Source organism: Tenrec ecaudatus, chromosome X (assembly GCF_050624435.1).
Source record: "Tenrec ecaudatus isolate mTenEca1 chromosome X, mTenEca1.hap1, whole genome shotgun sequence".
NCBI classification, from domain to species: Eukaryota; Metazoa; Chordata; class Mammalia; order Afrosoricida; family Tenrecidae; genus Tenrec; species Tenrec ecaudatus.
This window is the reverse complement of record NC_134548.1, coordinates 78,824,971-78,846,860: the sequence shown is the minus strand read 5'-3', so window position 1 is coordinate 78,846,860 and position 21,890 is coordinate 78,824,971. Positions and strand designations below refer to the sequence as shown.

At 40.0% G+C, this 21,890-nt stretch overlaps 1 protein-coding gene and 1 pseudogene across 2 annotated transcripts in view; both read right to left on the bottom strand.

Moving 5' to 3' along the window:
- KIF4A (kinesin family member 4A) overlaps positions 1 to 21,890 on the bottom strand; it is a 183,300-nt gene that overhangs the window by 55,808 nt on the left and 105,602 nt on the right. For both annotated transcript variants that reach the window (XM_075538655.1, XM_075538656.1), the window contains exons 11-14: positions 14,166 to 14,298; positions 10,449 to 10,507; positions 10,233 to 10,338; positions 1,073 to 1,129 (exon numbers count right to left, since the gene is read on the bottom strand). In XM_075538655.1, coding sequence (XP_075394770.1) covers positions 1,073 to 1,129; positions 10,233 to 10,338; positions 10,449 to 10,507; positions 14,166 to 14,298 — 355 coding nt within the window. The remainder of the gene's footprint in view (positions 1 to 1,072; positions 1,130 to 10,232; positions 10,339 to 10,448; positions 10,508 to 14,165; positions 14,299 to 21,890) is intronic.
- Positions 11,756 to 13,368, bottom strand: LOC142434271 (lupus La protein homolog pseudogene; annotated as a pseudogene).

The window sequence follows — 21,890 nt, the reverse complement described above, 5'->3', positions numbered from 1 at the left end:
TTATCTATATATATATAGTTATATTTATACAGCACAAAGGAATATAACAGCTAATTAGTCCACACAACAGTACAGAGGACTCAGGTCAACTCAATTCCGTAGAACAGTTAATATACTGGACGTCCTTCAACTCATGAGGGTTCTGGGTCCAAGGTCAAGGAAGCAGACAGCTGAGAGCTGAGTCTTCCCTCGGGTAATGTGGGCAGAGTCCACCCACAGGCAGCAAACAGCAGGGTGGGTCACCAAAATAGTCAGCAGCTCAGGAGCTTAACCAGATGGGATAGCGAATTCAAGCAATTCAAGACAACAGGATCCACCAGCCAAACTCAAGCTATGTACACACCAGATGTACAGACCAGCAGCGTGGCAAAGCAGCCACATGATGGTCCGCTCACCAGAGAGCAAGAGCGCGACGAGTGGGCCTTGCCAGCCATTTATCTCTTTGCCTTCCAGTTAAACTGTGACCGGATTAATCTCACATGTTTTTCTGGGCCAGTTTGGCACAATAAACCTACCTATCACAGTCTGATATCTCCCAGTTTTCAAAATATGAGAACTCCTAATATATATTCATTTGAGGAGGAAAATGTCATCTCAAGCAAATGATTGTAAATTTTTCATTTTGACTTTAATTTATAGCCTTTAGCTTGCAATGTGAGCAGTTGGTTCTTTTAGCCCATAAAAACCGCATACAGAAAATTTGGCTCAAAAAGAAATTTAATTTCATTTCTGCTACAATGCTTCCTGGGGCTTTTTCATAAATTCCTAATTTGTTTCACTCCTAATTTGTTCTACTTATTTTAACTTGTCAGACAGTGGATGAAGAATACTATCCTATTACAAGAAATCAGTAAACCAGATTCTCTGAGAAGTCCTACCATCTACTACTAATTACAATAGCTGAGATAGAACCTATCCAAGTTAGGGATGTCATGCTCAAGATTTCTGGATTTCTAGGCCATTCTACGGAGGAGAGTAATAATCGTGAATTATCTTCTTCAGATGAGTGAGAAATTAGAGAAAATGGCACAGTTAAAGCTACTAGTTCTTCACACAGGGGTCATTTACTTACAGTTTCTGGTTCCACTGTAGAATCAATGACTGTAGCCATGCCAACAACAGTTTCATCCTGCAGTGAAAAATGTTTGTTTAGGAAAAATTTCTAGGTGAAACTTTACACTAGTTAAAAAAAATTTAAGGTTTACACAGAGATCACTTAAGGTGCTAGATCCATTTTGTAAACGCTAATACTCCAATAGCCACAAACGTGCACTATTCCCCTCTCAAGTCTTTTTTCTTTATAAAGGATGATTGTGTCGTGTCTTCTAAAATTAAATTCATGTGGCAACTGACATACTTACTATACCTCTTCTGCTCTACTAGAGATAATTGGGCCAGATTGAAACCTGTAGCCATTTCAGCGGGTCAAAGAATTAACTCACTATTTATACATTCGATCCTTTCTTTTTATGTTTCTACAAAGTCCACCTTTAAAATGCACAGGCCTAGTCAGTCTCTAAACTGACATAGCAAATATTGGCAATGTGGTATAAAAGCGAATAAAATGAAGGGTTAATTAAAATTTTTATTAGTCAGTCAAGGTAGTAAGAGCTAGGCTATAAAGAAAGAAATCCACTGGATGGGTTCTCAGGAGAAATGTGCACAGGATGTCAGATAAATGTACTGAATCTTTCTCCTTATAGATTCGAGAAGATCACATGAAGCTGCTCCAGTTAGTGGTTACTTGGAAAGAAAGGATAAGTGATGAATCTCTCCCCCAAAGAGAAAATTCCCTTTTGGGGCACTTAGAAAGGGAAACCTAAAACCGCTTATTAAGCCCAATTTGTTTATATGCTATCATATTAGCAAGCTCTTTTCTCCCTTCTGGAATTTAAGCTTTATTTGGCATTTTAACATATGGATTAACATTTCTGTTTAAGTATTCTGTGGAGCCCTGAGAGGACAGAATTATTTTCAGGAAGTCTCATGATTAAGAAGATCAGGGTGGGGAATGCTCTAAGATAGATGTGGTGGTGATTGTACAACTCCCCTTGCTGTGATTGAGCGACTGAACTATTCAATTGTATATGTGAATTATGTGCCATAAAAACTGTTAGGGGCGGGGCGGAGAAGATCACTGGTGAAAGAGCACAATAATAAAGAAAAGACAGGGTTATCACATGAAGTCTTGGCATAACTCCATGAAATATTTCATAGTTGCTGCTGAAACTTGAATCTAAGTATCTTTAAAGGCAATAAGTAAAGAGTAAGAGCTGTTTATAAAGCATTTCCCTTATTATGCCCAGAATTTCTCAACCAGTGAGGCTCAAAGTAAATTCAGGGGAAGCTACAGTGTTAGCACATTCTTTTTCATTATAATTTACAGCAGTGATGAATCTCCATATACATATACCAAACTCTTTTGAAAAGCAAAGTATTTTAATATATTACAGGAGAATGGGGGTCGGGATCAAACTATACAAAGTAAGCCTTAAAGAAGACACGACTACCTTTGGCTTTCAGCCCAATAGTTTAAAATGTTAAGGTTTAAGTAGCATTCTAATGCAGGATTCTGTCCTCATTACCCTATATGTAAATATCTAAGAAAGGGACCTACGTATTTCAACCTCATAGCCCTCTTTCTTCTCATTCCAATACTACAATTAAGACTCTTATAAGTAAAGGACATGATTTGCCGATGGTGATAGGGGAACTAGGATGGGGTACAACACACCACATTAACCAGCAAAATCCTTCAAAATGAAGCTTGGGATTGTGGGCTGTAAGCGATAGCAACAGTGTAAGCATGCTTGTTATGCAACTAAGCTTGTTTTAGAAAAAGTATTTGTGTGGGAAGTGAAAATATTTTATGCATTTTCTCACAGGTAACTGCAACAACGATGTTTGCTTGAATTATATTTTAGAGGAAGAAGTGGTATAGTTTAGTACTTAAAGTTCCGAGAGAAGATCCAGAAACAATGGCTGTCTTCATAACTGAAAAGAAGAGTTCACCCTTCACTTACAAGTAGTTTTAATTCAGGGCATAATCATTTACATTAGAAACATTTTGCTTTCACTCTAGTTATCAGACGTCCAGGATACTTCAATGTGTATTTTTTTCTCTTTTTAATGCACTTACAAGGGTTTCCAAACATGAGGTGGCTGATTCCAACATCCAGCAGGAATCGTACATAAATGGTTTACTCTAACTAAAAGAGTATATAGAAGCCACAGACTCTGCGGGCTTGTGAAAATCCCTAGCAATCTCTTTCTGTGTGTGCCAAGTACATTTTTGTGGTAGACACAATGATTCTACAGAATATGCCCAAGACCTCACTACCAACTTCTTCTACAGGTACCCCAGGCATCAGACACAGTGCCAGATCCTGATAAGGGTGTCTTAGTTTACTTTATTCATGTAGTTCAAAAAGTTTTCTTCTTCTTTTCCATGTGACTCAACGCCCCACAAATAAGGTTGTATGAAGGCCTCTAAGATTTGTGTAGTGGACATGTACAACAGTACCCTGGCTCACAATTTCCTAAGCTTATAAGCTTTGGCTACAATAGGGCTAGGCAGAGAAGACTACCTAAATTATGAGGCAGCTCACAGTAGGTTTCTTATATCAGATATTATATCAGATATTTCAGCTATACTTAAGGCAAAGTATGTTGCCGGGTGTAGTATAATTGGTTCATACTCTTAGTGACACCATAACAGAATGAAACACTGCCTGGTCCCATGTCACCCTCCAAATTGTTATGTTTGAGCTCAGTTGCAGCTACTGTGTCAATCCTTAGAGCCATCAGTGGATTGCCCAACCTTGTGTTCATTTGACTTTGTATCTACCAGTCTGTGGACTTCCATCTTCCTGGTTCAGCAGCCTCCACAGCTACACAAGTCAGGAAAAGCCTCCAGTTTACCATCTGTCTCATGGACCTAAAGCAGAATGAACTTACCTGGTTCTAGAACTGCGTGAGCCATTTCTTAATATAAATCTCTTTCTGTATACATATAACTATTACTGGTTTTGTGTCTCTAGAGAACACGATCGCCCATTCTTTTTTTCTTCCACCATACTTCATTCCCCTTTCCTGATCTTTATGCTAACTTTCCCACTGAAAACGTTGAATAAAATGCACACTAGAAGGCCTAATTATTGGGATAGAATTGTATCAATCATCCTGCAAGATGGAAACAACCCAAATTTCCATTAGCAGACAAATGGACTAAAAAACTGTGGTATATACACACAATGAAGTACTACGCATCATTAAAAAGCAGGGATGAATGTATGGAGCACATTGCCACATGGGAAGAACTGGAGGAAAGCATGCTAAGAGAAATAAACCAAGCACAAAAGGACAAGTATATCATGAGTCCGCTGAGGTAAGCTTTAAAAAAATGCAAAGCGGGCATAGGGAAAAAGTTACCATATCCAAATATTGCTGGGGTGGGGTCCAGATAAGGCAGTATGGCAGGGGCCGGACCAAACACAGGGATACTAAGTCCAGGGTAGCTAACTGAAAAGAAGCCGGTGGGTAGAAAAAAACATGGGTAGTGGGTGCATAGGGTATTAACACATCCAAGGGGAGAGTTTTGTCTATATCTCCACAGGGAAAGAGGGAGCAGACTTCAACTCGGTGCTCCAAGATGTGAACACAACATACCAGCATGAAGCAGGGAACCAGTAGAGAAGTCTGAGGGGCTGGCCCCAATCCCAACTACGTGGACAGCCGTCCCCCCCTCCAGAAGAATTCACTTCAGAGGTCAGCACTGAAGCTACAGCTCACGCAGAGGGACATGTATGACCAGAGTACACAGGAGCAAATGAAGGGGGAGGAATAGAGAGTGGAGCCCACCATGCCTTGAGGACGATATCCCTGCTCAGAGAAGCCAATGCACAGAGAGGACCATAGGGCCGGCCCCAGTATGAGACACAACATCCGTCACTGACCCATAGCCCTACGGGAGGCAACAATGGAGACACAGTGTGGGAATGTGCCCGATCTGACCCCACCACACAGAGGCAAAACACTAAGGGTGTGCAAAAGAACAGCAAGGGAATCAGATCAAGGAAGTACCCAGGGAATACCAAATACAGACTTTGGGGCCAGGGCGTGGCACCCCATGAGACTCAACTGGAAAACACTCCTGAAGGCCAACAAACAGTCCTTGAATTATTTACAGGCTTTGCTATTTTTGCCATTCATTTTTTGGTTGTTGTTTTGTTTTATTTTGTTGCTTTTTTTGTTCTGTCTTGTTTTTGTGCATATTTATTAAGCCTGCAGGTCTATCTAGTTAAGATAGGTGGGATAAACAATCTGGAAGAGAAAAAAAATGGGACCAACGGTTCCGGAGGGGACATGGAAGAGGGGGAGGCAGGGGAAAGGAAGTGGGTGTTAGCAAAACCAGGGACAAAGGAACAAAAAGTAATCCAAAAATCGGTGGCAAGGAGGGTGTAGGAGGCCTGTTAGGATTTGATCAAGGGCAATGTAACCGAGAGGAATTACTGAAAGCCAAATGAAGGCTGATCATGATAGTGGGACAAGAGGAAAGTAAAATGAAATAGAGGAAAGAGCTAGGAGGCAAAGGGCATTTATAGAGGTCTAAATACAGGCATGTACATATGTAAATATAATTATATATGATGATTGGGAAACAGATCTATGTGCATATATTTATAAGTTTAGTATTAAGTTAGCAAATGGACATTGGGCCTCCACTCAAGGACCCCCACAATGCAAGAACACTTTGTTCTATTAAACTGGCATTCCATGATGCTCACCTTCCGAACACGATTGCTGAAGACAAAGCAAATGTGGGGAAGAAAGCTGATGGTGCCCAGCTATCAAAAGATATAGCGTCTGGGGTCTAAAAGGCTTGAAGATGCGGCCATCTAGCTTAGAAGCAACGAAGCCTACATGGAAGAAGCACACCAGACTGTGTGATCACGAGGCGTCGATGGGATCAGTTATCAGGTATCAAAGAACAAAAAATCATATCATTATGAATGAGGGGGAGTGCGGAGTGGGACCCAAAGCCCATCTGTAAGCAAATGGACACCCACTTACAGAAGGGCCACGGGGAGTTGACGAGCCAGTCAGGGTGCAGTATAGTACCAATGAAATGTACAACTTTCCTCTAGTTCTTTAATGCTTCCCCTCCTCCCACTATCATGATCCCAATTCTACCTTACAAATCCAGTTAGGCCAGAGGATATACACTGGTACAGATCAGAGCTGGAAACACAGGGAATCCAGGACAGATGAACACCTCAGGGCCAGTGGTGAGAGTGGCAATACTGGAAGGGTGGAGGGAAGGTGGGATAGAAAGGGGAAACCAATTACAAGGATCTACATATAACCCCCTTCCTGGGGGACTGACAAAAGAAAAGTGGGTGAAGGGAGATGTTGGACAGTTTAAGACATGACAAAATAATAATAATTTATAAATTATCAAGGGTTCTTGAGGGAGGGGTGGCAGGGAGGGAGGGAAAATGAGGAGCTGATATTAAGGGCTCAGGTAGAAAGACAATGTTTTGAGAATGATGATGGCAACAAATGTACAAACGTGCTTGACCCAATGGATGTATGGATGGATTGTGATGAGTTGCATGAGCCCTCAATAAAATGATTAATATAAAAAAGAAGTGTGAAAACTAGAACAACCCCTAACCAGAAGTTTCACAGCAATTAAAACACAAATGGCAGCCTGAGCCAAACTACAAGGACAGACACTACTTTCTGCTCCTTACCCTGTCACGGTACAGCCCTACTGCAACTCAGAGAGTGAGTTTTCATTGTGTTTTCTTGAGTATAAAAGCTAAGTAACCTCTATTTGTGTCATTTAAATTATTTTCTTCTGACATTCATAAAACACCTAGCAAAACACTTAGTAAGTGGGAGCACCGATTTGAGATACTTCGGTCTTAATACAACACCTAGCAATGTTATACAGATAGTAAGTGCCAATATTTGCTGCCAACCAGGGCCTGGCAAAGTGGAGCTCAGGTTCTCAATTTTAATACCCTGCTTGTTGGACACATGAATTGTCAAGTTAGATGGCTCAGGAAAGTTTATACGATACTCATTCTAAAACACTGTCTCCTCATCTTTTGGGGTTTTTTCATTTGATTTCTTGGAAGTGGTTATCTTAATCAGCCCTGATACTATATAGCAAGGTTTTTTCTACATTTACTCTTTAAGAATAAAGGTATGGCGAACAAGCGGCCATCTAGCTCAGAAGCAATAAAGCCCACATGGAAGAAGCATACCAGCTGGTGCGATCGGGAGGTGCCAAAGGGACCAGGTATAAGGCATCATGAAAAAAAAAATATATATATACACATACATACATACATACATACACACACACACACACACCATAGTGAATGAAGGGGGAAGTGCAGAGTGGAGATCCAAGGCCCAAGTGTCGGCCACTGGAGATCCCCTCATAGAGGGGTTTAGGAGAGGAGATGGGTCAGTCAGGGTACGATGTAGTACCGATGAAGAACACAGCTTTCCCCCAGATCCTGGATGCTTCCTCCCCCCAACTACCATGATCCGAATTCTACCTTGCAGGACTGGATAGGGCAGAGGTTGTACACTGGTGCATATGGGAGCTGGAGGCACAGGGAATCCAGGGTGGACGATACCTTCAGGACCAGGGGTTTGAGAGGCGATGCTGGGAGAGTCGAGGGTGAGTGGGTTGGAAAGAGGGAATTGATTACAAGGATCCACATGTGACCTCCTCCCTGGGAGATAGACGGCAGAGAAGGGGGGGAAGGGAGACTCCGGATAGGGCAAGATATGACAAAATAACAATATATAAATTATCAAGGGCTCATGAGGGAGGGGGGAGCGGGGAAGGAGGGGAAAAAAAAAGAGGCCCTGATGCAAAGGGCTTAAGTGGAGAGCAAATGCTTTGAAAATGATTAGGGCAAAGAATGTACGGATGTGCTTTATACAATTGATGTATGTATGTGTATGGATTGTGATAAGAGTTGTATGAGCCCCTAATAAAATGTAAAAAAGAAAAACAAAGAAAATGATTAGGGCAAAGAATGTACAGATGTGCTTTATAGAATTAATGTATGTATATGTATGGATTGTGATAAGAGTTGTATGAGCCCCCAATAACATGTTTAAAAAAAGAATAAAGGTATGTGTGGATGATTTTCTGATATCCTCAAAGCCTAGTCTAGATAGCATTAGGCAATACCATGAGTGGATGAATCTGTTCAGGTAAAATTAAAACATCTGGCAAAGGTTAGAAATCCCCCCCCCTTTTAAAAATCATACAAATCTTATCACAATACACACATACATCAATTGTGTAAAGCATACTTACACATTCATTGCCCTCATCATTCTCCAAACTCGCTTTCCACTTGTGTTCCTGGGATCAGCTCATTTTTCTTTTTCCCCTCCCCCGCCTACCCCTCCATCATGAACCCTTGATAATTTATAAATTATTATTTTATCTTATCTTACACTGCCCGGCGTCTCCCCTCACCCTCTTCTCCACTGCCATCCCCTAGGGAGGAGGTCATATGTAGATCCTTGTGATCGCTTCTCCCTTTCTACGCCCCCTTCCCTCCTGGTATTGCCACTCTCACCACCGGTCCCGAAGTATTCACCTGTCCTGTACTCCCTGTGTCTCCACAAAGGCTAGACATTTACTACAAGACATTTATATATACAGTATTGCTGCAGAATTAATAAACAAGGGAGTTTACATGGTACATACCTAAGTATAATATCTTAACCAATCATAACACCTTAATAATCTATGTTACATTATGATTCCAAATTTTAAAAGTATATGTGCCTAAGGACTATAGAAGGAACACAAAAAATAAAAATTGATTTTTTTACAAGCCTGTAAGACCCAAGACTGTTCCTCTTGTTAGCCTGGCACCATCTGGATTCCTCACCACACTCTGCTGTAGCGATCATTTCATGCAGGTGTGCATTGAGCAGGGCCATGTTATTAGAACTAACTCTTCTTGGATTGGGACTAGAGTACAGTGGCATCTCAGAATCCATCTGCTTGTCCCCGAGCTATGCATGGCTCAGGTTTACTGTAGCGGTCATATTATGTGAAATTCCAAACCCCTTAAGACCAGCTATCCCATCAATAGCAACAAACCAACCAGCAGACTACAAAAGACATAAAAACAAACAAAACCAAAACAAACTAGAGGCAGGAAAACAAAAACCTACAGGGGCAGTTCTACCCTGTCCTAAAGGGTCACTATAAATCAGGATGGACTCTTTGGCAGTGAGTGGGGAGGAGAATTAGGAGAGCTTTTCTTCTGGGATCAACAACAAACATTCCCTCTACCCCCCTAAAACACACACACACACACACACACACACACATAATTATAGTAGTTCTACAAAAAATTAAAATGTGAAGATAGCAACTTATGGTAGAACAATGATTCACATTGGTTCATTACTGATTGCACAAGACAGCTATGGGAAAGTTACAAGGCCACTTAGCTGACACTAAGAGGCAGCAAGTCAATAGCTGCGGCTCTTGCTATGTAGACAATTTTGCCATATTGATTTCAGTGTTGAATTATAATACTGAAATACAGATGCATAAGCTCCAATTGGGCAAAGTCCAACTGCATACATGTCAGTGGTCCCAACCCCCATAAAGCCTATGATATTAAAAATCTGTGGTGTATTCAATGGTTCCCAATAACAAATAGGCACTACTTTGTGACACACAATATTATTATTACTAGATTATTAGGTTAAGAATATTTTTAGCATTGTGGAGAATGTTTAATTTTTTATGCATAGAATTGTACACTATGTGTGTCACACTAGGATAAACATTTGACTAACTGATGTTAGATATAAACATGCCTTATAGTTCTGACTTATACAAATTTGACTTAGACAGATTCAGGACTGGAACTTGTTTGTAATCCAGGCACTGGCAGTATAAAATATGGTGTTCACAAAATGTTCACATATAACACCCATTTCACAGAACCAAAAAAAGTATGTAAGTGATACATGATCGTATTCATGTGTTATTGCATATGTACTATGAGTTTTCTGACTTAACAAATTCAGTGCTCAAGTCATAGCCAATGATTCTTGATATCTGTTCTTAAGTATCAACACAACGCACAGATTTAGAAATGTTTACATGCATCAGGAGAAACAACTGAAAGCAATATGTCTATTAACACTGCCCATATTTGGCTTACCGAGAGTTGGGTGATCACTTGCTGCAAGTTACAAATTATCTCCACATTTCCTTTTAAATCCTCATCCTCCAAAATCTCTGCCATCTTTTGAAGATCCAATTTGCAGCTGAAAGTTCAAGCAAAGGAACTTATGGGTTAGACACGCTATAGAGATCAGACAATCCATGATTATATAAGATATATAGATTACTAACAAACATCTGGTAGGTAACTTACGCTGCATGTTGCCTGAGCTCTTCTAGTTTGGCATTCATTTTTTCATTTGCTTGCTCTGTCTGCAAGAAAGACCCAGGCAATCATCAGTGGTAGTACTTAATAGCCTCAGGGGGACAAGCAGGTAGTACCTCATATCTCGGGGACAAGCAGATGGATTCTGGGATTCCACTGTACTCTAGTCCCAATCCAAGAAGAGTTAGTTCTAATAACATGGCCCTGCTCAATACACACCTGCATGAAATGATCGCTACAGCAGAGTGTGGTGAAGAAACCAGATGGTGTCAGGCTAACAAACGGAACAGAGTCTGGGGTATTCAAACAAGCAGCCATCTAAGTGAGTCAACTAAGCTCACATAAAATAAGCACACCAGCTTGTGTGAAGATACGAATAATAAGCTTGTGTGATCCAAAGATGACAATAACAAAATTCAAATATGACGCAGGAAAAAGCATAAGAGCTAAAATTATGAACACCCAATTTGTGGAAGGCCATAGAGGACAGTGGGAGCACAAACCCATCTGCAGAGAATCTAATCAGATTAAGCCAATGGCAGATCTCCTCTAGCCACAGGAAAAGGTCTGGAACAGCCTTACTATCTAAACATAGATCATTGTAATCCTGATTTTGCTGGATCAAACTTGATACTTGATCAGCTGATCACCCTCTAGCCAACCCTGAATTTTTTCTAGCTGCAAGGTTCTCTTGCTGGTTCCTGATAAAAACTTCTTCCCTGGGTTTTAAAAAATTGATGGTGGTCCTTTTTTCTTACTCATTGTTTATATTTTTATATTATTATTGTTTTATCCTTACCACTTCATTTTGTTCTTATAGTTTCTTTTGGGTTTACCAGTTTGTGAAGCACAGAAGAAGTAGATGCATAGAGATAATAACTGATGCACAGGTTTGCAGGGGGAGTAGGGCAGGAGAGAGTCAGGGGATTTGGGGAATAAATAATGAAGATGGGATGGGGAGTGAGCACCCCAGCTAATTTTAAAGGCGATTTTATCATGGGAGGTAAAAAGAAAATGTTCTAAAATTGATTGTGGTGATGATTGTACAATTCTTCTTGATATGATTTAACTATTGAATTTTGTGATATATGGATTAAGTGCCAATAAAACTGTTTTAAAAAAAAGTCGTCTCAGAAATCCACAAGGGCAGTTGTATCCTGTCCTATAGTCAATGTGAATCCGAATCGACTCGATGGCAGTGAAAGAAAGACTTCCTCCTTACTCTAATAGAATATTTAGTAAGCTTTAGTTATTTTGTGGAAAGTGTATTCTTTTTTTTTTTGCTTTTTATATAGCATATATTTTATTAAATTTTTACTAATATATCCTCATATTAAAAAGGCAATTTAGTGGAAGAACCTTCCTTTTGAATCATCTCTTAACACACAGCTATACATTAAAAAATCCTCCTCTGGTAACAAAAAGACAAAACAACAAAAATATTTTCCTTTCTTACAGGTGGACATTGAAGTGGACCTAATCCGATTTTCTTTTTAACAATCTCCAAAGAGAAAAGCAGATGACTTGTAAATAAACCGAGTGTTACGGTGGTTGATCACACTACTGGTCTCCGGTGCCATTTTCTGTTTTCTGCTGTTTTATGCAGGCTCTTCTTTGTCTGCTGCTTCTCTTGCTCTTTCCACTGGCCCAGCTGCATCGCCACCATTCTCATCACATTCATCCTCACTGTCAAATTTCCTCTTCTTGCCCTGAAACTGTACTTTTCCTTTAGCCGACCCAGCTGGGGCGACTTTATTTCCCTTTCCCTTTCCTTTAAATTTGCGGCCTTTCGACTTCCATTTGTTCAGGGATTCTTGTTGATCTTCCATGATTTTTTTCAGTGCTGCTTTCTCCACCTCTCCCTCTAGGACTTCCCACACCACGTCTCTGTTTCTGAGTTGTAGGTTATTGTTACTCGCATCTTTGGCTTTATCCAGCACTTCTTTAGCCTTTTCTTTAAATAGAATGACTCCCTCTTTGGCGCCTCGGACAAAGCCTATCCACTTGATTTCCCCATGACTTGCAAAAAGGATGTGCAAATCTTCTCTGCAGGTCTGGTCTCCTAAGTCGCCTGAGAACTTCAGCAAGCAGCCCATCTTTTCTTCTAGAGACTTCATTTCTACATCTTCTGCTAACTTCTGTTTTTCTTCTTGCTCTTGTTTAGCTCGTAGTTTAGCCTCCACTTTATTTTGCTTTCTTTCTTCATTCTTTTTTGCAAAGTAGTCGTCCTTGAAAAGTATTAGAAGGTCTGTGTCTTTATACTTCTGGCCAGTGGTCTCAACGAACTTCTTAGCACATTCAATTCTCTCAAACACAACAAATATTGACCCCTTAAATGCTCTATGCAATGTTCTTCTCATCTGAATATTTAGTATTTCACCTTTGCCTTCCAACCATTCTTTGATGTCATCCAGGGTGGCATCAGTCAGGAAGCCTTTAATATATACAGATCTGTTTTTTATATCATTTTTATACTCATCGGTCACTTCGGGGAGGGGTTTGCTTGGAGATCTTCTGATTTTAGTTTTATCTTCACTGATTTCCATGAGCTCTACCTTTGACTTGCTCAGTGTGTCTACTATGACATTAAAGTCTGTTGTCAGACGGTTTAACCTGTTGAATTTTATCATTATCTCCAGTGGTACCCAGCCTTCATCTAGTTTGATCTGTTCCTTTAAAAATTTGTCCCGAGGCAAATTAAAGTCACCAAAATAATACTCAATCTGATGACAGATTTTTGGCTTCCAGCTCAGCCATCTTTTCACTATCACCATTTTCGGCCATTGTGGTTATCTGAAAATTTTCCTGGAGGGTTCCGGCCGCGCAGAGGCGCTCCCCTGGGTGAGCAGCGACAGCAACAACGCCCCGACTGCCAAGCGCTGCCGGCTGGACCAACGCGCTCAAAGAAGACGGGGCGGAAAATGTATTCTTAAAGAGTCATGGAGATTGCTTTTAGTCAACATGAGCTACGAACAATAGCATCCAAGCAGCTGGGTCCTCCGTTTGTCATGAAACACAGACCACAGGACTGCATTTAGGCTAGTAGAAAAGTGCTAGTAACAGCCAGCTCACACTGATGCAGGAGGTTAGTATCAGGCAGCTAGTAAAATTCAGAACTGGTGGGTCAGCTACATAGTGATGCACTAGTTGAAAATTAACCAATTTCACTAGGACTAATATCTTAATACAGTAACTTAGCACTATAATAAAGATTAGGCAAGACTGAAGATGAGAGAGGATCTTGATTTTTTCCTATCTGATATTTTAGAACAAATCTGTCTTAAAATGGGATTCATGATGATTCTTTGTGGTAGAAATAAAGGTGGTGACTGTACAGTTTTTTCAACATTTCTTTTCTTAAAAACATCATTCTATTGGGGGCTGTTACAACTCTTATAACAATCCAAACATCAATTGTACCAAGCATAGTTGTACATATGCTGCCATCATTCTTTTCTAGACATTTAGTTTCAATTGAGCCCGTGGTATCAGCTCCTCTTTTTTCCATCCCTCTCCCCTCCTCACAATTCTTTATGTTTGATTACAAGTCCAAATATTTACCTCAGAGTGGCTTCCTGAAGAATATAATAATACTAATCTATTTCTTTCCATACAATTTATCTCAAAATGAAAATCAAGTTAAATATTTTGAAACTAATGTTAGTAAATGTCCCGATTGCTAGTATTTTAGCCTTGGAGCCTCACCAAAATGATCTTCTCCAACATCACGGCTGTTTGGCCAGCTGCCTCGCTCAGACCTTGACTTAATTTTGCATTCTCCTTTAGGAGAGATTGATTCTTCTCCATCAGGGACTGTAGATTCTCTGATGGTTCCACACTAAAACAAAGAAAATAAAATATTAAAAGTACCGGATAAGACAATACTTTTACGGAGAAAGACATCATGCCTTTTTCAAAAAGAAGAACAACGAAGAGAACAAGATTCTCAACAAGCTGATCGACCCAATATGCATTCACACGCAGAAAGACTGTTCGGATGGTACATAACTGGGCAGTATTGTATTCGCTTGCACATGGAGTTGCTATGCGCTGCAGTAAAATCGATTGTACCTGACAGCAACAACATATCAACGGTTGATAAAAATGTATCTCACAGGCATTTGAAGATAGGGGTTCGGTTAAAATTATCCTACACAAGTCTGGAAAAATCTGTCTGGTTCGATCGAAACTGCCAGTAAAGTAATATCCTGGGTGAACAAGAAACATATTCCCACAGTACTTTAAGCTAATGGTGTGAAGGAAGTAGTATTTCAGAGCAAGATATGATTACAATAGAATGATTAACCTCTGCCCCTTGATTTAGGACTGTTCTATTTGGGTTGTGTAGGCAGGACAGACTATAACTGTCACTTAAACTTTCAAGGGGGCTTCCAAAAGTTCACGGAAAAAAGGAATGAAAAGATAATGGAACTTTCTCATGAACTTTTGGCAGCCTCTTTATATCTTCTCTGCTTCTTCTTCCTACCCTAATTCTTCATTAAAAATTAGGAAGGTTGAGAAGGAAGAAGTATTAACACGACGGATGTGAAAGCTCAGGGTCAAATTTTAACCTGATCAATCTAAATTGATTACTCATCTACTGTAAACTTTAGGGAAGAACATGGAAGAAGTCAGAAAGATGAAATGAGCTTAAAAAACCTCACTGCCCTTGGGTTAAATCTAAAATCTAGTGATCCTATAGGATTGAGAAGAACGGCCCCTACATGTTTCTGAGACTTTAAATCTTCACAGGTGTAGAATACCTCATATCTCTCTATGGAGTCACTGGTGGTTTCGAACAGCTAATCTTGTGGTTATCAGCCCAATTCTTAATCTACTATGCCACACAGGCTCTTCAAACTGGTGTTAGTGACCACTAAAAGCATATTTAATGATACTTAGTAAATAAGCAATCCTCCTAAATGCTTGCTTTGGTTGAAATGGATAAACCTCTGCTGTTCATTTGTCTATCAATTTAAAATGGTAACAATGGTTTCATTTCAAACAGAAATGGGAAAGAAATAGTTTAAAGCACTGCACAAATGAAATTATGCATATTATTTGTTATCTGTCGCACACTAATGAAGCAGAGCAAGAAAAAGTTAAGGACTACAATTTGATTTGTTTTGATACACTAGGATTATGAAATGTACAAGTGATTGAAAACTAGGCTGTTGACAAAAAACCAAATAAATACAAAGATTTGCACTGGAGAAGACTGAAGGAAAATGAACAGTCATCAAGACTATGACAGACAGTCATAAGAATACGAAGCAGCTGGTCCCAATCTCAATAAAGGTTAGAAAAGGATTTAAGGAGTACAGTTGACACTCTTTCATACAGCTTAAGCCTTCAAAACTCTATGGACAATTTTGGCTCGCTCTTTATAGAATAGTTAATATCATACTTTTGAGAGTTTAATAAGTCTCTTATAAAGGAATGTTCCATTAAAACTTAAGTATCAAAAATCAAACATTGGTAAAATTTAGTTTAACTCAAAAGAGTATCCACTTCCCCCACCCTGCTCCTTCTAAATTCCAAGAATTCCACTGAATAGAAAAATAACTTAAGTCAGTTGCTGGTTTTCCCCAGGACAATTTGACATTAGTAGTAGGCTATTCATTGCAATATGAGGGTAATCCTTCAACATTTAAGTATAATCACCATTAATAACAGCATATAATATGTGCCAAGGTCTATTCTATATGTTTCACAAATATTAAATTTATGTAACAACAGCACTAAGAGAAGTGGTTAAGACCTGAAGCCACACATCTAGTGGATGGTGGTAAAGCTGGGGTTTCAGTCATAACTACTAAGCTGACTATATGAATAAGTAGTATATGAATGCAGAGAATACATGATAGAAAAGCTGTGGTACAAAGGAAAGAAAATTTGTGATGTGATTATATAAAAAGAGTCCCAGACCTCACATAGACCCATGGAACAGAGTTGAAAACTCAGGAGTAAATCCATTCATGTACATTATGTGTGGATCCTTGTGGTCAGTTTCCCCTTTCCAACCCACCCTCCTTCCACCCTCCCTGTGTCGCCACTGGCGCTGCTGTTCCTGATTGGATCATCCTCCCCGGATTCCCTGTGCTACAATATTTCTTGCTGAAAGCCAAGAGAACTTGAAGTACTTACTGATGCAGATCAAAGACTACAGATTTAGTACGGAAAAAAAATTAATAGTTTGCAAAATTTATTTTTTAAAAAGTTTTATTGACATAATCCACATATCATAGTTAGCTATGCATCATGAAAATTGATTTTAGAACATTTTCCTTTTTTACTTATGATTATTATCTCCCCATTTCTACCAATCAACCTTGCCCAAACCCCCCAAAAACTATTAATCCAGTTATTGTCTTGATAGATTTACCTGTCCTAAATTTCATATAAAGAAAACCATACAAAAACAAAAAAGAAAACCCAACAACCATAACAAAATAAAACACAGAAAAATATCAGCTGAAAATATAATAGAAAATATTAAAATCTAGAACAAATATGTATGTGTTAACTAGTTCAAAAACCCAAACACAACGCCATGGAGTTTCGGAGACCCTAACACAGCGGCTCTCAACCTGTGAGCCACGACACCTTTGGGGGTCAAATGACCTTTTTACAGGGGCTGCCGGATTCAAAACAGTAGCAAAATGACAGTTATGAAGTAGCAACAAATATAAATTTATGGTCGGGGGTCACCACCACATGAGGAACTGTATTAAAGGGTCAAGGCATGAGGAAGGTTGGGAACCTTTGCATTGGTTTACGGGAGAAGAAAACCCAAGTTTTATCCCATGCAGCTGCTGATTTAGAACTGCTGACCTTGAGGATCACACCCCAACTCATAACCACTATGAAACCAGACCGTCTAAAATGGTTCAAAAGGTAGAAAAAAACGAAAAGTTGTTAGATTTCAATGTTAACCTATGTAACTATATCTGTATTCCACCACTTGTCTGTCACATTGTTGCACTGTGGTGGCTTGTGAGTTGCCGTGATGCTGGAAGCTATTTCACTTGGATTTCAAATGCCAGCAGGGTCACCCAAAGTGAAGAGGTTTAAACAAACTAAGAACAAAAAACAAAGGACTTGGCTCCTCACTTTGGAGGGAGGAAATGCTGAAACCTTTATGACTCATTTAGAAACACTGTTGGATACTGAAGGTCTAATGATTGAAGGCAGAACATTGGAGAGACAGGGCCAGAGAATGTGACCCTTGGGTCTGACGACAATCAAAATGTGACTGAGTAGGAGCTGCTTTCCCAGCATGGACTCAACCACGAGGATGTGAGGGGAGCTTGTCGGTTTTTCATTGCTGATGGGGCAGGACTCAGGTAGGGAGAAAGAGGTGCAAAAGTGTGCCAATACCCAAAGGGAGGGTGTTGTTTATATTGCCACAAGGAGAGAGGGAACAGACTTCAACCCAGTGCACCAAGACGTGAATGCAACATACCAGCAGGACGCAGGGAACCAATAAAGAGTTCTGAGGGGCTGGTCCCAATCAAAACTACGTGGACAGGACTACCCCCCCCTCCCCAGAATTCACTTCAGAGGACAGCTCTGAAGCTACAGCTCAGGGAGAGGGACATGTCTGATAGAGCACAAAGGAGCAATTGAAGGGGAAGGGAGAGAGAGAGTGGAGCACATCTCAGAGCAACCAATACAGAGAGGTTCACTACAAGGCACACTGATCCACAGCACTACAGGGCACAACAATGAAGACGCAGTGTGGGAATTGTGCCCAATCGGACCCCACCACATGGGGGAGAAACACTGAGGGGTTGCAAAAGAACAGCAAAGGGAGCAAAGCAACGAAGTCCCCCGAAAATGGCAAGAGACAAGTTGTGGATGAATTTTGGGTCTCTGCTCATGCCCACCCTCAATGCAAGAACACTTTGTTCTAACAATCTGACATTCTGTGATGCTTACCCTCCTGGCACAGTCGCTGAAGACAAAATGGGTGCATAAGCAAATGTGATGAAGAAAGCAGGTTGAGCCTAGCTATCAAAAGATGTAGCATCTGGAGTCTTAAAGGCTTGGAGTTAAACAAGCAGCCATCTAGCAGAAAAGCAACATGCCCACATGGAAGAAGCACACCAGCCTGTGTGATCATGAGGTGTTGATGGGATTGGGTAACAAGCATCAGAAGACCCAAAACAAACAAACAAACAAACAAACAAACAAACAAACAAACAAACCATATTGTTGAGAACGAGGGCTGTCAGAACAGAGACCCAAACACCATCTGTGGAGTATAGGGCATCCCCTCAGAGAGGGGCCACAGGGAAGGGATGAGTCAATCAGGGTGCAGTAAAGCATTGATAAAACACATAATATTCTTCTGGTTCGTTGAAGCTTCCTCACCCCACATTCTCATGACCGTAGTACTGCCTTCCACTGTGGGCTAGACCAAAGCATGTGCACAGGTACAGATAAGAGATAAGAGCTCATGACACACGGAATCCAGGAACAGAATGGGAGTAACGATAACAGGAGGGCAGGGGGAAGGTGCAGAGAGGAGGGGAGGAAGGGGGAACCCATCACGATGATCGACACATAACCACAACCTCCTCTCAATGGGATGAACAACAGAAACTGCGGGGAAAGGGAGACCATGGTCACTGTAAGATATGAAAATAATAATTTATAATTTATCAAGGAACCATGTGTGTGTGTAGGGGGGCGAGGTGACACCAAGGGCTCAATATAAAATAATGCCAACATATGTATAACTGTGCTTGATACAATTGATGTATGGATTGTTACAAGAGCTGTGAGAGCCCTCAATACAATGTTTTTTAAATATCCAGAGGTAATAAATTTTACTACATAAAAATATAATTTTGCCTAACAACATCATAAACAAAATAAAAACTAGAAGAAAATACACAATAGCATAGAGTTGACGAAAATAGAGTTGAAGGGCACAAAACAATTTAGAAAATTTGGAGAGACAGTCCACCAAAAACAGAGAGATAAAAGTGGTTTTCAATCATATGAAAAAAATACTCGTGAGGGAAAGAAGCAAAAAAGGAGTTGATAACAAGAGCTCAAGTAGAAAGAAAATGCTTTGGAAATGTTGATGGCAATATATGTACAAGTGTGCTTAATATATATGAATAATGGATTGTAATAAGTTTTGTAAGATGCCCCCGCCAGTAAAATTAATTAAAACAAAGAAAAGAAAAAATACTGAAGCTCCTCATAATTAAAGATGAAAACAAAACTGAGGTCACAAACTGAGATCACATTTCTTAGCAAATTTGTAAAAATTGCCATTGGTGAAGCTGTGGTAAATGGGAACATTCTCATGCTGCCAAATTGGTACAACCCTTCTTGATACAGCAAACCCTAACAAAATTACACATGAATTTTGCCTCTACGCCAACAATCTCACATGTAGAAATCACCTCTAAGATAAAACTCCAACAATATGAAAACACACATATTGTACATAGTCATGCATTGAAGTACTATTTATAATTGAAAATATGAATATTAGAAGCTGAAATGTTGATAAGAGAGTGGTTGACTTAGTACGCATGATACAAAACTCATACTATGCAGGTGTTAAAAAAAGAATGATGAATATTTCTATAAACTAAAATAAATTATTTTCTAGGAATACTTAAATAGAAATGTCACCAAGAATATCTATATGGTGAGAGTAAGTTTTAAAAAAAGGTACAAATTCATAGGAACCTTTATTAATATAAAGGAGCCCCGGTGGTGTAGAGGTTACTTGTTGGGCTGTGATCTGCATGCTTGGCAGTTCAAAACCAGCAGCAGCTCCAAAGGAGAAAGACTGGGCTTTCTACTCCTGTAACCAGTTACCATCTCAGACACCCACCAGGGGGTTGCTATAAGTCAGCATTAACTTGATGGTAATGAGTTTATTATATAAAAGGAACCCTGGTGGTGTTCTGGGCTGTTGACCATAAGGTGCATTGTTCAAACTCACCAGCTGCTTCTTAGGAGAAATACAAAACTGCCTGGTCCTTTGACAAAGTCTCATATACCTTATAAAGGGTAGCTGTGAGTCGTTGGCATCCCTATTAGTCTGGTTTTTATTCAGTACAAATATCAAAATGATGATGTCTTTGCAGTGTACCAACGGCTTCATTTGCTTTTGACACAATTGAGGGAGTTTCGTATGGGGTGTGGCTACACTTACAGAGACTGAGAGGAAGCTCACTATTACTGCTGGATCTGGATCCTGCATCTGGTTCATAGGCTTCTTGTTATATAGCCTGTCAATCCCAAAAGTCCAAAATGTTTTTTTCCAAGTCTGAGGGTTCTCTTTTAATTATTTAATGAAATCTCTTAATGCCCAGAAGGGTCTTATCTATAGAAGATCCCAGTCATCAGTTTTATTTTCCGCTGTGTATGTGTATATACCTACGTGTGTTTGGATGTTTGTTTAAGGTCAATTCTGTAAACAGTAAAACATACAAAAAGAAAAGGAAAATATCCCAAGTGAACTCCATAGCACCAGGTTCATTTGCAAGAAACCACTTATTGGGCTTCTGCACCTAACAGGTGGCATAGTGGATCCTGGACAAGTTCCACCACTTCTGTCTGAACCCACAGCCTCAGGGGAATGGAGGATTTGTAGTTCGTTTATTTTAATTTACTTAACCCTTATTTTTTTCTTCCAAGCTATCAGACAACTAGCTTTATTTTCCTATGAATATATTCCTCCACTGATTTTTTATCCTCCCAATTTTGGTTACACAATTTCTATACTGTCCACTTACATCAACCCAGTGTTCTGAGGAGACAATCATATTCTTTGATGTGAAGAATTTTTATTCCAGTTGGAACCTTGTGAAGTCTGCATTCATAAGCAAAGTCTAATCAGGACAGGGAATCCATAAAATCAGCAATAATATGCACCAGTTCACAGGCTCAAAAATCTAGTCAGCTTAATGTGAGCTGTCTCACAGCCTCACCAGGGTGCCCATTGGACCATGGGTCCCTTTACAAATTCTCAACAAGTCTAGCCTCCTTGTGCTAGGTCATGAACTTCAGACCAGTCAACCCATTCTTGTCTTCTCTAGTTCTTGTAAACCAGGTCCACAGGTGTCAGTGACCAGACCCAACCCGTCTCTTATTGCTGTATTTATCCCACTTCCACTCAACATGTGAATACAGGTCGTCATCTAGCAAGCATTCCAGTCTGTCAACAGGCTACCTTTAATGTTCAGTCCTAGAGGAGTTTTCTTTATGGGTTCAGATTTTTTCCACCTTCTGACAAAGGGAACAGCGAGTGGTTCAAAACCAGAAGAGGAAGGACTGGTAGGGAGTGACCAAGGGCAAGGTAACTGAGAGGAATTACTGAAACCAGAATGAAGGCTTAACATGGTAGTGGGACAGGAGGAAAGCGTAAGGAAATAGAGGAAAGGAGTAGGAGGCAAA